The following is a 12,317-nucleotide window of genomic DNA, read 5'->3' as shown; positions in this document are numbered from 1 at the left end:
TCATTAACGACGACATATCCTTCCATCGAGGGTCGGGGTCTGGCTTCGTATTGTTGAACATATAAAGTGAAGCTCTCCGTGCCTTGGTAAATCAACAAGAGGCCAGTGACAATGTCTTCAATCACAGTTTCCAGCATCACAATGTCTTCGTCACTGCGGGTGACACCATCGAGGATTCACTTGGTAAATGTTGTTCTAGACAATATATACAACCAATATGGCGTTGCACGCTTATTCCGAGATTTCATTCAAGCACCAGAGACAATGCAGAAAGCCAAGAATCCCTCTCAACCGGAAGTGCTCAACAGCGCATAAAGCTATATCGGCCTTGATAGCTTTTGAAAGGTTACTTAGCTACGAGAGCAACACATACAGACTGCTCACATTATCTGCTAATTTGCGTTGAGTGTGATGTGTGTCGACTTTACATCCTCCATCCAAATAATGCTTCTTGAGGAAGCCATCGAGGTCCTCTGAGATCCATATTTTGATCAGGTATTTGGCCTGTCACTGAGTTCTGACCAGAATGAGATAGGAATGTCTTGTTAATTGTGTCAAAAGTGCGAAGTTAATGTCGCCTTGGGTCGTACTTCGAGCGCACCCAGTCACTGCCAGCTGCCGGCGTGACACGAAGGTGTGTGGGTCACGTAGCAGGTTTGCTCACATCATGGTCCGTTATATTCTGGTTTATTCTTCTAATAAACCGCCGGTAGTTAAGACCGAAGAAAATATGCGGATATTGGTTTCAACAACTTCCAACACCCGCCCATGTTACACTGTAAAAATTGCATGCGAAAAGTGACGCTCCGGCATTGACCGAGGGAGAACTGAGAGCAGGGCACTGGATTTGGCTATAGGTCTGTCCAATTTCGTCTATATCTTGCTATTTATCCTCTATCTATAGCACGTTAAATTACATCACCCTCAATTTTCAGGGAACCACTTTAGAACCCCTTGCATCTCCTTGATCGCACTCTTCTCGAGTGATGTCCATCCTTCTTGACTTCCCCATTTCTTGAGCAAGGCCAAGGGTTGTTCAGAGTCAGCCGTGACCTCCAGCTTTGTCTGATTGTCGAAGTCATCCATGATGTTCCTGCCCGGATAAGTCTTCCGCAGAATGGCAAGAATATCATTCATGTTGCAGTGCTCACCCCACGCCTGTATTCGCGCGCCATTGCAATCGGGATCGAGTGCCGCGGCCACGTGGAGGATCGCAACATCTTGGACGTCAACATGGATGACTGCATACATTGTAATCAGCTGTCTGAAGGGACTTTGGGCGTTGGAGTATTACTCACTAGCCTGGAATAAAGCTCCGATCTCTGCTTTTCCGTAATAGAGGTTCTTGAGCCACGGGTACGGAGACAGCAAATGCTTCTGGTGAAGCGCCTCGCCCAACACCGTCGCAGGGCTGACAACATTGACGTTGTAATGAGGTTTGTTCTTCTTCACGAAGTCCCACACGGCCTTCTCTGCCTCGACTTTGCTGGCCTGGTAGACCATGTGCCAATAGTTCTCAAGGTGTGGCGGCGGAGCCCAAGCGACCTCGACCGCCTTGTCGTTCCAGGCATCCGGTCCCGCGTGCTGAGCGTTTGCGCCCGGGGTGATATCCACTGCGGCGGCAATGGAGCTGGTGTAGACGAATGACTTGACTGATGGCTCGCGAGCCGCGGCATCGAGGATGGAGGTGACGCTTTTGACGACGGGTGGAATGACTTCTCTGGGATTGTTTGAGAATGAGAGGATTGAGGCGATGTGAACGATAGCTGAGACACCCGTGATGGCTTCGTCGAAGGCGTTCTTCGCGCCGAGGTCTGGGACGTGGACGAGCTCGAGATCACCGCGGTCCGCGAATGACTTGAAGACGTCCTGAGTGAGCCATTGGGCGGCCTCCAGATCTCTAACGGAGCCGCGGACTTTGAAGCCACGTTGGAGAAGTTTTTTAGCCGTGTGTGCTGCAACATGGCCTGTGACGCCGGTAATGAGAACCCAGGAGCCTTGGGGGATTACGGTTTCGGGGAAAGACATGGCAATGAATGATGATGGAGATCGATAGCTTGAATCTGAACTTGAAATGTGTGTTTGGTCCTCACAAATTCGTGATCTGGATTTGAAAACCCTCGTTAACGTGTGCATTTATGTTGATTTTCGAGTCAGGGAACAGTCTCTTGAGGCATTTCTCATAGAGCGAGGTCACGTAGGCTGCTCTACATCGGGAAGGAGATCGCCTTGGCAATTTCTTCTGTAACCAGCCAATTATGTGGAAACGCGGCGTTTGGGGGCTGGACACGGGTTGTAATTCTTCTTGATGCCGGGTGAAGAACCCCGATACCCGGAGTTGCATCTCGGGCCGGCTCCGGTGGTTCGAGTCCCAATTTCCTTTTTTGGAAGTCGCAAGCCTTGGCATAAGCAGTCGCTGACGATTGGGAGAGATGAAATGGCGAGCTATTGGCCAGGTTTCGTGATTACAAATGCGAAAAGGAAGGGAGAGATGACCTGGTTTTGCTGACAAACTATCCGGTCCTCGTTTTCGACACATCGTGAGAGGCCTAAAATCCAAGATGTGGGGGCCCATTCAAGCTGTTTAAGGGACTCCTGGGATAATAACCATCATGGCAACAAGGAGACATGATATTCAATTCATCCATTCACATGAGAAGTCCACCCTTGGAGCCAAGTCGGACGAGGCGCAACGCCGGGTTCACTCCCATGCGGCGCGCGCGGCGCATGCCAAGACGCGGCGACAGAGGGTTATCCAATACCAGGCCACCAAAGCAAGTCGCAATAATTGTAATGGGGAACAGCCTCCTGCAAGAGCAGCAGCTGAAGTTCAAGTATCTGTCATCTCGAACCCCATAGCTTCCCTGGGATGTGGCCGGAGAGACCCCTTCGCCAGTTTTGCGAGGCGCCTCAGTCCGACAGAAAACTTCCTCCTGGATTATTGTAAGTTACACTCGTGGCTCGCCTAATTCCAAAGACATTATACTTCCCAAGGTCATTCCTGCACATAAGATGCGAACCTCAAGAGCATATTTTGACCGGATAAACCACTTTAGATGCCCACAACGTTGTACCATGTTCGACATTTGAACACAATCAGAGCAGACTTCCGGGAGCCAGTGCACGAGAGATAAGCAAGCAGTTCGTACAGCTTGCAGCCACCAGCATCAGCGGTCTAAATGGCCTCTTTCTTGTGACGTGTCGCCACCTGTCATACTGTCTGCCACAACAGGGGGTGCATTATGCTCAACTGGCTCTGCAGTACAAAGTCGATTGCGCGAAAATACTCATGCAAGCCATATCCACCCTAGAGACGCAATCTCCAATTAGTGATTCGATCATTACGGTTGCTGTTTTCCTAGCACAAGACGAGGTAAGTTATCTTGACTGCGTATTAGTTTGTGTTCATTTATGGAGCGTTGAAAAATGGCAGATCCTTCTCGGTAATGTCCAGTGGGTGCAACAGCACCTACGGGGTGCGATTCAGATGGTGAAACACAACGGCGCATTGAAGGAGAAAGGCTACAACGTGTTTCTCTACGACATCATCCGAAATGACATAACAAACTCTGAAATCCTGCGGTCAGCGGCACCATTTCCGCAACTTTAAGTTCATGACAAAAGCTTAATAGTACAGCAGAGGAATTCACATTAGTAGCAAATAGTTCAACTGAGAGTTGTACAATGCGGTGAGAGAAATGCCTTGAAGGGTGTTTGTTTGCTACTGCATTTGTACGCGGTGAAATTGGTGCCAGTGTTTTCACGCACACACATGTCCAACCCCCATGCCAAGACGGCGGCAACCCGTACCGCCGCGGGCCGGAGAAAGCGGAGCAACGGGAGCTACGTATCCCCACTCCGTGATCCGGTTTAAATCGCGGGGCCCCGGTCCAGACACAGCCATCGGGGGGCTAAGAGCGTCTCGTGGCATGTCTGGGACGAACCGGGGCCGGGGATGGCGATGGCGTCTTCCGGTCCCGAATGACGTGATAAGCAGCCGCGCCCAGCCAAATCCCCGAAATACACGGATATATCCCGACCCGGATCTCGCCGGCTACAAGCTCAGGATGGAAAATAAACCGTATTACCAATCCTCCTCCCTAGTAAACCAAAGACCGATCCACACCGGTGTCTTAAAAGTTGAATCCCAGGGGTTGTCGCTGACAGATGTCCCAGACAACGGCATTAAGGGGGCCACCGAGTCGCGCTGGTCGAATTACGACAGCGAACCCCGCGATGGCGACACACCCCACGCCAAGGGTGGGCGAATCACCAACCCGCCGCAGCACATCATTCATCCTCGGACCCGTCCCAAACCCACTCCCGACGTCTGACAACCAGTCTGCGGTCGACGACTGCTATCTTTGAGGTCGTACCCAGGTCTCCTGAGCTCTTGCGCGATGGCTAGGATATCGGAATCCGAGGTCGGGTACTTAAATTTCGGTATGGGACCCTGAAAAAGATGATCAGCATGAAATAAAAGTTTTGGAAATCACTCTCGGTCGTTCTGAGGTGGTTCTTGCGTTCTGTCAAAACCTCCCCTTCCCACGGTTCTCTCAAGTTAACGCCCTGGGTCCCTCAGAAGTGACGCCCCTGCTCGAGATGCCGTCCGAGCACGAGGGCGAGTCCCCCAAGGGGCTGGCGGTCGACGAGTCCTTTTCCGACCGAACTTCGGCAACGGCACCGCACGGCAAGGAGAAGGCGCCATGGTGGTCCTACATTTGGGACTACGAGCCGGGTCGCTCCCACGAGGAGCGCGTCTTCATTCAGAAATTGGATATCTTCCTGATCACGATGCTCAGTTTCGGGTATTTCATCAAGAATCTGGACCAGACCAACATCAGCAACGCTTTCGTGTCCGGCATGAAGGAGGACCTGGCCATGAACGGAAATGAGCTGAACCTGGTCGACACGGCGTGGACTGTGGGTTACGTCGTGGGACAAATCCCTTCACAGATTGTGTTGACAAAGGTGCGCCCGTCGATCTGGGTGCCGTCTTGCGAGCTTCTGTGGACGGTTTTGACGTTTTGTCTGGCGGCGGCCAAGACTTCGAATCACGTCATTGTGATTCGGTTCTTCGTGGGTTTGGCGGAGTCGATCTTTTACCCAGCCGCGCACACGATTCTGGGCTCGTGGTATAAGCCGTCTGAGTTGGGCAAGAGGGCATGTATTTTTCATGCTTCCTCCGCGGCAGCAAGCATGTTCTCGGGTTATCTGCAGGCTGGCGTGTACAAGGGGCTGAATGGCGTCCATGGTCTCACGGGCTGGAAGTGGCTTTTTGTGAGTGTCCCCAATAAGGCTATGATTGATGGATTGCACTAACACGAGTTTAGATCATGGATGGAATCATCAGCCTGCCAATTTGCATCGCTGGATTCTTCCTGATTCCAGATCTGCCAGAAAACACAAGAGCGTTCTACTTAAATGAGAAGGCAAGCCTATTACCCCTGATTTCTTACAACTAGCAGCAGCTGACAAGATCTTAGGACCGAGAGATGGCACGAAACCGTATGAATGCCGTCGGGCGTGCGCCTCGTACTAAGCTTGGCCTTTCAGCCTTCAAGCGCATCTTCGGTAAGATAGAATCATGCTCTAGCAAATGACTCCGGAAACTAATTCGTTAGGTCGATGGCACGTGTACTACCTCACGATTCTGTACATCATCTTCATCAACATTGGACCTTCCAGCAGTGTCAACCCGTTCTCACTCTGGCTCAAATCCAAGGGAGAGTCTGTCGAGAAGATCGTGAGTCTAGCTTAACACATGTCATGTAGATCCGTCTTGCTAACATCTCAACTCAGAACATCATCCCCACGGCAGCCTCAGCGATCCAACTCGTCCTGACTGTCTCCTTCGCAATTATCTCCGACGCCATTCGTCACCGCGCCAGTATAATGTCGATATCCACCTTTCTCGGAGGTTTCGCTGCTCTGCTGTTGGCAATTTGGAACATCCCAGATGGCCTGAAATGGTTCGCCTTCTTACTTCAGCGTGCTTCCGTGCCATACGGTCCACTGAGCATGAGTTGGGCAAACGAAATCTGCGGCGCCGATGCGGAGGAAAGAGCCATCGTTATTGGAATCATGAACTCATTGGGCTATGCTTTCAATGCGTGGGTGCCGCTCTTGACGTACCCTCAGGTTGACGCGCCCAAGTTCAGGAAGGGCTTTATTTTCAGCACCATTGCGTTTGGAGCGCAGGCAGCTATCACGGCCACCGTGGCGTACCTGTTCAAGAGGGAGAAAAAGAAGACGAAGAGTGAGAGGGATGAAGAAGGAACGGAGGCAACCGGAGATAGGCGTTTGGAATAGACGTGCGTGGACATCACGCGACTAAGACTTTTAGACAGCTCAGATTCTGAGGGTAATAACGCAGCCTGTTCTGCAACATTCTGCTACATACATATAGCCCTCAAACGCACTCACCTACATGTTGTCTCTTCTATGGATCTTAAACCCTTCATAATCTAGGTCATCTTTTCGTCAGAGCTGTAAATGAAGGAAGAGGCTCAACGCCGTAAGCTTTCCATGATATCATTGTCAAACTCAGAAGCGGCTGATCGAAAACGACCCAAAGCGGTATCATGAAACGTGTATGCAACCGAATATAAGGGGTGAAGTGGCGTACAACGGAGAGTAACGCAAGAATCTACATTATCTCTTCGTTCGAGACATAAGTAGGATAGAAAGACTGAGTGCCGTGTGGCATAGCATGGTTATCAATAGTTTTATTGGTTGAGAATGATCTTTAACGGAACCCTGAGGTTAAGTCTATTGGCCACGCTCCGGCTTGTGGCATCTCCCTCACCGTCCATCCCTATCATTTTAGGCTGATGAGATACATGTGCTGAACACACGAGAAGACGTGACGCAAAATAGGGTCACGGGGGCTGGAATCCATTGATCTCCGCTGTAGTCAAGTTACAGAAAGTATCGATTTCCGCTGGCGTCAAATCACTCAAACTAACTCAGGTCATGTCTTCATCGGAGCTGTAGATGGGAGGAAGTGGGGCCGTGCCGTCACCCATATCATACTCCTCAATCTCGATAGCCACATTGGGTTGCGAACGACCTAGAGTGGAACCCTGCGAGGTGCGAGCGGTAGTCTCATGGGCACTCTGACTGGACGCAGGAAAGGTGGCTTCCTGTGAGACCTTATTCCCGCCGCCTCCGCCAACACCACTACCACTAACGCCACCGGGGAGGTCACTACCCTGGGCAAAGGCTTGACCCTCAGCAAATTGGTCGTCCTCGAACTTCGGGAGCTCCTTCATCTGATAGTGGTGGAGATCAGTCATCGTTTTGCCCGCAGCACTAGATCATTATCAGTACGACTGAGCATTTGCTTCATAGGTAATTGAGATGACGAGGGCCAAGGGTAACAACGACGACAGAGACCAACGACGACAGAGACCAACGACGACAGAGACCAACGACGACAGAGACCAACGACGACAGAGACCAACGACGACAGAGACCAACAACGAAACAGACCAACAACGAAACAGACCAGCGATGGCAGAGATCATGGGCGATAGAGACTGGGGACGACAGGGATGGGGATGAAAGAAAGCAGGGACGATAGAGAGCAGAGCTGACAGAAGACCGGGCTGACAGATAACGTGGCCGATAGAGGACATCAGCCAAGGATGAAGACAACAAGCTAGAGGTACAATGAAGACGGTAAAGAGCAAAGGCAAAAAAGGAGAAAAATATAAACAAAGGAGAAGACATCAAAACCCCTATGATGAGTAATGGGATGGCAAGAGTGATGGGGACGCAGTTGGATGTCAGACAATTGGCAGCAATAAAGCCAGAACAAACGGAAATAGTGCTGCAAAAAAAGCCAAAGAAAAAGGTGATACTCACAGTGCCTTAGCAACCTTTCGGTCAGCAGCGCTTTTGTCGCTGAGAGCCTGTCTCTGGGCATCCTTCGCTTTATCGAGCGTTTTGGTCATGCAGTCCAGCTCATGAGGTGTCGCCGTGGGCTTGTTCTCGTCGAGGACTTCGGTGAACAGACGGACCGCCTCATTGGCATGGTGGACGTAGTCGTGGGGTGATCCCGCCAGCAGCAGATGCATCCAGCCTTGGTGGACTGAGCTCAACACGGGCTCCATCAGAAGTTTGGCGGCCAATTCCTCCGCCTCCTCGTGCTTGCCCTGGTTGTTGACTCGCCAAGCGTTCTTGACGCGGAACTCGAGAATAGCTATGTCATGGATCAGTGAGAACACGAATTATCAGTATCAATCGTAATGACTGACCGCTGAGGTTAACAAGCTCGTTCGCGGAAGTCGCGGTCGCGTCGGGGTTGCTGCTAGCTGGCGACATCTTGGTAGTCGCCTTGTCGCAGGATGTGAAGGTGGGCGAGTTGACAGAAGGAAGGAGCTTGTCCAGATTTTGACTTTTGATTATTCTTCCTAGCTTCGTCTAGTTCTGGCTTCTTTAGAGCCGCATCCTCGATTTGTGAATACTTTTCCGTTCCAACATTCCTGCTTCGATTGACCCAGTCGCTCCTGCCTTTCTGGGTTTTTTTTTTTCTTTCTTTTTCCCCCCCATTTTATTCCATCTCACTTCATTTCTCAGATGCTCTCCAGTAAGTACCACGAGGTAACCACGGTGAATCTTGCAACTCCTTTCATCTGTCTCTCTGTTCAGGAAAACGAACCCGTCTTTTGATCCCCAATATCTAGATCCAGCCTGTTACGTCATTGTCAAGATCCCTTAGACCAGACATATTCTCTCCTAACGGCGCAACATGGATTCGATCAGTCGCCAGCAGTCTAAAGTCTGAAGACACTTGCATCCTTGATCAATATCTGAAAACGCTCGCAGAACGCCTTAGCCACATCAATTGACCGCGACTCACCGGTCGAACGCCGCGCGAGTCAGAATACCCTTACGGAACGTTACGATCTCCTGTGAGTGTACCTCCATCTCAAAAGCCATTGGTAAGACGGCCCCCGTGGTAATGTATGGGGCATTGGATATCCTTTCAAAGCATGTTCTCAAATATAAGCCATTAAGGCTAGGTTCAACTTGCCTGTACGAGCCGCTGATCGACGTCAAGACCGGGGAAATAGACTTAATTCCGCGTATCCGCATCAGACGAAAGATGTGCCCCATCAGACGAACCTCTTACACCAAAGCCACTTTACCTAGTCGTGGTTAAATCAAGCCTCTGTTCAACAGAACACACCAGCTCCAATCGCACAGCTACGTACACCTATTCCGAGTCAAGGATCAAAATGCCAAGCCTCTGCGCCGGCTCCTCCGGTCCTAATTCACGCCCGTCGCACACCCCACAACTCGGGTTCCCAACTTTCGGTTTCGCTTTCTCCAATAGGCAACACAACTCCCGAACCATCTAACGCCGCCGCGGGAGGGTCTCCCGCGGGATAGAGACAGGATCAGCCAGCCAACCAACTAACCAAAACGCTCAAGTATAGTAATCAGAATAGACACTAAGGTTATCCAGTCTGTTTCTCGTATATTAACCACGACAACGAGACGACGTTTGTATCAGTTTCCGACGTACGAGTAAGCGCTGTATCCTCCCCCAAAACCTTAATAGACAAGATGACCCATGACGCTGGGTCGATCACAACGTCGAGCGGACTGATTACTTAGTGGATGCCAGTTGATATAAAAGCCTTGACAAGTTCGTCTCAACTACTACTCGCTCAATTCAACTCTATCTAACCGACCCGCACTCACACAACAACACAGCTCCTTTTCGCCATCTCATCCCCAAAAGTCTAGCCCAGCATGCGCTTCAACGTCATCTCCATCGCCATGACCGCCCTGGCCGTCTTCTCTCACGGGGCATACGCCGTAACTTGCCAAAGCACAGCAGACTGCCCCCAAAACTGCGGTGGTTTCGCAGACAACCTGTGCCAGTGAGTTGATTTCACTTTGATAGATTGAGTATCGTGAGGTACAGTCCAAGCTAACGTTGACATCAAAAGTCTGCCGGGTAACTACTGCGAGTGTGTCCCGTACTAAAGCCTGCGCTCGAGTCAGGTCTTGGCAGCATGGCAAGGGCGGACAGGCACGGACGGACAGTTGTCCTGGAATATGCAGTATTTAGATTGAACTTTGCTATCCGGGCGAGTATTGGGTATGGACGACAACAAGGATGACGACGACGATGACGATAGTCGTAAGGACAAGGACGACAGGGAAGAAAGAACTTTCAAAATAAAGAATCTATTGGTATAACCTACGTATCCCCCCTCCCGGTTAGTAAAAGGTATCCGCCCGGGTAGCAAAACTTCAGCTCCTCTGTTTGAAATGCGCCTCTAGCAATGAACGACTCTGGACTGCATCCCACTCCTTGGCCCCCAATCAATTCAACGACATCAGCCACCTCTATGCTAGACAGACTAGACAGAAGGTAACCTCAAGGGTCCTCAGAAGCAGGTACTAGGTAGTCTCGAAAGTGTGTCTCTAAATTAACACGCATCTACACCCGCAACCCGTCACGCGGGGTCGAAGGATGTTGCAACTTCCCCAGGATCTAAATCATTGAATCCTTCTAGCATCCGCATGTCTCGTCTCTTACCGTGTCCTAAGGACCAATCAACGACAACAGGGTAAGCCCAGCCGAGCCACAAGACGAGCCAACGAGAGGGCAGACTTCTCGCCGGACCGAATCACCGCCGCCGAAGCCCGCCCGCTGCCCTCCATACTAAAAGCGCCACACATCTCTCACATCTCATCCTTCCGTCTTGTCTGCTGCGGGCGCAAAGCCGTTGGGCAGGTCCAGGTGGGTTGGTGAGCAGCCATCCTTTCATGGTCGAATCGAGCCACGTGCCAGATGAGTGCAGCGCCCTTTTGCCTGCCGCGCAGCTTCCACACACACCCAAACGAACAAGGCGCTGCGTAAGACCACCATCTCAAGGAATTTGGAGAAGACCCTGGCTCGGAGACCTTGGGGTTCGGCATCTGCTAATTGCGGGCTGGAGCGACAGCGAGCTCTGCATGCCTGCAGTGACACATGCAGGCGTGTTGTGGTCGCTCAGGCAAACCAGACAAGCTTACTCGCCAGTTGTCCCAGCTGTGCCGTCTCTGCATCTGTCACATGACCATCGATGCGGCCCGTTTTCGAGCCTCGAAATGTCAGAGGTCGTAGACAGTCTGCTCGGCCTTGTATGCGTCACCGACATGTCCAGTTACGGCGAGGAGCGACAGGATACACACTGATGTGTGACGACGGAGGATCAGTTGCTTCTCCCAGGACGCGGAACAGGCGAGCCCATCGGGTTGGATTGACTGTTGATCTAGCTGCTCTCACGTCCCGTGACCGGACAACACAAGCGGCATGAGCTCATCTCGGACTCTGTTCATGCCTCAGCCATACTTACATGAGTTACGTTAATTAAGCCACAATCGTACCAGGATGCGAAGAAGAGTGCAGAGCAGAGGTAAATGACCGCTCCTCATGCCCCCTCTCGTTGAACCGAGACCCAAAGTCTGTCGCATCTTGGTTCCAGAGACGAGAACCCGTCAGGCTGAATGGAATTCCGGTATTGGGATCGCACATTGCGTTGCATCGTGTGGTTGGTACGCATGGAGATGAACAGCTGAGGGTGTGCGCAAACATGGGACGAAGAAATTGCTTGGCCAGATCGGTAGGCGCTTGCAGATGAAGGTCTCTGGCCCGTATGACTGGCGTCTAGAAATTTGAGACTGCCAGGGGCCCAAGTGCTCTGGCCTTCTGCTCTGGCCTTCTGCTCTGGCCTTCTGCTCTCCGTCTGCGCAGAATGCGAGTATTTGACATGCCTCCCGTCTCTGGATCTGCGGAAGGCAATCAGCCTGAATTGCTCTCCCTGGCCTGTGGGGAAACCTACCCTAGTCATCAGACGCGGCTCCGTGTTCCCCAACTTTGGTTGGCGGACAATCAGGCCAGTGGCGTTGGCATTGGTCGAGCCACGTCGACTCACCTGAAGGAGTGGCGGGTCCTGTAGTTGGAGTGGATGCAATCATGAGCTGCATTAGCTTGACAGGGTGGTTCGTTTGCTCCGCTGAGCCACGGGCACGACCAAAGAACGATTTTTCAACTTATCAATCAGTAGTTTTGGTGCTGCAGTTCATCTTGTGGGAATAAAAGCGATTGTGGTATTTTGGGTATCGATGCGCCGTATTTTCCTGATGTTTAGCAGTCCGATGTTTGCTGTGCCTCCCTCTTCCCGTCGGCCGAGAAAGCCTTGGGTAGCCGCCTTTGTGTCGTGACAATAGCACACCGTGACTCAGAGAGCGCAGCTCTTCGTCGCCGCGTGTGAAATGAGATCAACTCCTCCTTCCGTTCTGGTTCTTCC

At 51.5% G+C, this 12,317-nt stretch overlaps 4 protein-coding genes across 4 annotated transcripts; 1 reads left to right on the top strand and 3 right to left on the bottom strand.

Moving 5' to 3' along the window:
• Nucleotides 1-924: 924 nt before the first annotated feature.
• Nucleotides 925-2,028, bottom strand: GCG54_00008815 (putative uncharacterized oxidoreductase; the record flags this gene model as incomplete). Its single annotated transcript, XM_045408774.1, has 2 exons — nucleotides 925-1,241; nucleotides 1,299-2,028. The coding sequence occupies 2 exons, from the start codon at nucleotides 2,026-2,028 to the stop codon at nucleotides 925-927; spliced, it is 1,047 nt and encodes a 348-aa protein (XP_045266517.1).
• A 2,574-nt stretch (nucleotides 2,029-4,602) lies between these two features.
• GCG54_00008814 (Pantothenate transporter liz1) lies at nucleotides 4,603-6,312 on the top strand (the record flags this gene model as incomplete). Its single annotated transcript, XM_045408773.1, has 4 exons — nucleotides 4,603-5,280; nucleotides 5,487-5,574; nucleotides 5,625-5,746; nucleotides 5,803-6,312. The coding sequence occupies 4 exons, from the start codon at nucleotides 4,603-4,605 to the stop codon at nucleotides 6,310-6,312; spliced, it is 1,398 nt and encodes a 465-aa protein (XP_045266516.1).
• A 656-nt stretch (nucleotides 6,313-6,968) lies between these two features.
• On the bottom strand, nucleotides 6,969-7,298 carry GCG54_00008813 (uncharacterized protein; the record flags this gene model as incomplete). The annotated part of the gene is made up of 1 exon (XM_045408772.1): nucleotides 6,969-7,298. The coding sequence occupies one exon, from the start codon at nucleotides 7,296-7,298 to the stop codon at nucleotides 6,969-6,971; it is 330 nt and encodes a 109-aa protein (XP_045266515.1).
• Nucleotides 7,299-7,865: 567 nt separating this feature from the next.
• On the bottom strand, nucleotides 7,866-8,328 carry GCG54_00008812 (uncharacterized protein; the record flags this gene model as incomplete). The annotated part of the gene is made up of 2 exons (XM_045408771.1): nucleotides 7,866-8,206; nucleotides 8,262-8,328. The coding sequence occupies 2 exons, from the start codon at nucleotides 8,326-8,328 to the stop codon at nucleotides 7,866-7,868; spliced, it is 408 nt and encodes a 135-aa protein (XP_045266514.1).
• Between the last annotated feature and the right edge of the window lie 3,989 nt (nucleotides 8,329-12,317).

Source organism: Colletotrichum gloeosporioides (assembly GCF_011800055.1).
Source record: "Colletotrichum gloeosporioides strain Lc1 chromosome Unknown consensus_30, whole genome shotgun sequence".
NCBI lineage: Eukaryota > Fungi > Ascomycota > Sordariomycetes > Glomerellales > Glomerellaceae > Colletotrichum > Colletotrichum gloeosporioides.
This window is presented reverse-complemented; position numbering and strand designations above follow the sequence as displayed.